We start from the raw sequence: 1,928 nt of genomic DNA, 5'->3' as shown, positions 1-1,928 counted from the left end.
TTCTTAACCTTTCTTTTCCTTAAAGAGCTAAAACATTTAAATTTTATATTTTTATTTCAGAGTGAGACAGCTCTGGAAAACTGTTTTTTGCAGACGAAAATAAGAAAAAACAGTATTTAAGTAGTAAGGTAAAATGGCCTCTATTTTTTTAAGAACCTCCCACCATTTCTGACACTCCCACTTCAGCACGTCTTCACGACTATGCTTCAGGGGAGTGGTGCTCTGTGGGGCGGGAGCTCAGCTCCACACTGAGCTTCAGGGAGGAGCTTTGTGCTAATAGGCGGTGCTATGAACCAGTATGTGTTTGATTAGAGAATTGCATTATAACATGATATAAAGCTAAAGAATATACAACATTTGTCTTTCTTACTGTCCAGCCAACATATAAACAGCAGTTTCCTGRCATCAGTTTGTCCTCCAGACATGGAGCATGTAGCCATAATAAAAGGGCTTCAGGCTGTAGACTGTGTGTTTTTCCAACTCTTCCAGGACACTTAGAAAAAAAAACATTGTTCCTTAACAAGAATCTGATCTTTGTTTTCATGTTTGAGGTCATAAACATGGTGTAGTACAGCTTTTCAGATAGCTGGTATCCTGCAGCTCATATCTATCAAGACTTTCTCTGGCTTTTTACCAGATGTCTATTCACAAACACCTGTACCACTACAGCGTTTACTCATGTACTTACACCTGCAAAACTCATTACCTGTCACTTCACCAGATTTAAACTCTCTTTAGAGCCTTTTTATTCAAATAGATGATGTTTTGCTGTTAGTTGTGCTGAGTAAAACTATGCAGTGTTGACTGCAGGGTGAAAAGGTGGGAAGCAAATTTCCACAGAATCTATTGAAGTCATAACAAAGCTCCAGTGTTCACTGCTGACCTTTGGCTCAATCTATCTGATCTGAGAGTGAAACTTGCTTCAGAGAAAAGCTCTTGAGGAGCTTTAAAGGTTGTCTTTTAAAGTGAAAGCCTGACATTAAAACAGTTTACACTGGTCTGATAGAAATTGGTTTTCAACACTGAAACCGTGCCAGCTGCATGGGCGCTGTGTAAACGGCATGTTTACTTAAAAACAAAGATAAGCTTTGTGTCCTTCAATTATATAAAGGCTTGTCAGGCTGGCATGATCCTCAACTTCAGTAACTAAGAGCCAACTTTTTATGGCAGGGCTCCCTCTAATGAAAGGCCGGTCATTTTAACTCTTGGTGTCCTGCTGTCTTACAGGGAGTGCACCCGAGGCGGCTTCTGCAACTTCATGCATCTGAAACCCATATCAAGGGAGCTTCGACGGGAACTTTAYGGCCGCCGCAAGAAAAAGTACTGAAACTTTTTAAAGGGATGTTTTTAAAAAATGTGAATGTCTTTCAGTTTGTAAAGACAATGTTTTTGTCTCCGTCACCAGGCACCGCTCCCGCTCCCGAGAACGACGCTCCCGCTCCAAGGATCGGCGACGTGATCGCGAGAGGCGGAGGTCGAGGGATCGAGAGCGCTCAGGACGATTCTGAAGGAAGCCAAGACCGACCCACTGATTCCCTCCTTCCCGTCTCCAGCAGTGAAMAGTTTATTTTTGTTTTTCTTTTCTTTTTTTGTGAATCATTTGAACTATACTTTTATTTCTTTCTTTTTTTTWAATAAGCTTGTCGCTTTCTCAATAAAACAGATTTGTAACTGCATTTGCACAACTTGTTTACATGGATATCTCTTAATAGAAGAGTTAGTAGGTCTTTTTAGTAAAAATGTATTTTTCTGTCAACAGGACAAGAAYGGGTTTCTTTTGTTTCATTAAATACTTCAAATTTATCTTCTAGAAGAATTTTCTTATTCATTTGCTCATTAACTACTGGATCATAGGATCCATCAACTCTGTTAATGTGAATTTGTGTTTAGTCTTGTTTGACAGATGACGGATATATATATATATATAT

General features: G+C 39.4%; 1 protein-coding gene across 1 annotated transcript in view; it reads left to right on the top strand.

Moving 5' to 3' along the window:
- The window catches only part of LOC106531789 (splicing factor U2AF 35 kDa subunit), a 12,397-nt gene extending 10,721 nt beyond the window's left edge, over positions 1 to 1,676 (top strand). Inside the window, exons 7-8 of the mRNA XM_014027711.1 lie at positions 1,228 to 1,320; positions 1,406 to 1,676. Coding sequence (XP_013883165.1) covers positions 1,228 to 1,320; positions 1,406 to 1,508 — 196 coding nt within the window. The 3' untranslated portion in view covers positions 1,509 to 1,676. The remainder of the gene's footprint in view (positions 1 to 1,227; positions 1,321 to 1,405) is intronic.
- The last annotated feature ends 252 nt before the right edge of the window (positions 1,677 to 1,928 follow it).

This window comes from Austrofundulus limnaeus, unplaced genomic scaffold (assembly GCF_001266775.1).
Source record: "Austrofundulus limnaeus strain Quisiro unplaced genomic scaffold, Austrofundulus_limnaeus-1.0 Scaffold676, whole genome shotgun sequence".
In the NCBI taxonomy this organism is placed as follows: domain Eukaryota; kingdom Metazoa; phylum Chordata; class Actinopteri; order Cyprinodontiformes; family Rivulidae; genus Austrofundulus; species Austrofundulus limnaeus.
Note: the sequence above shows the minus strand (reverse complement) of the source record. Positions and strands in the feature narration are given on the sequence as shown.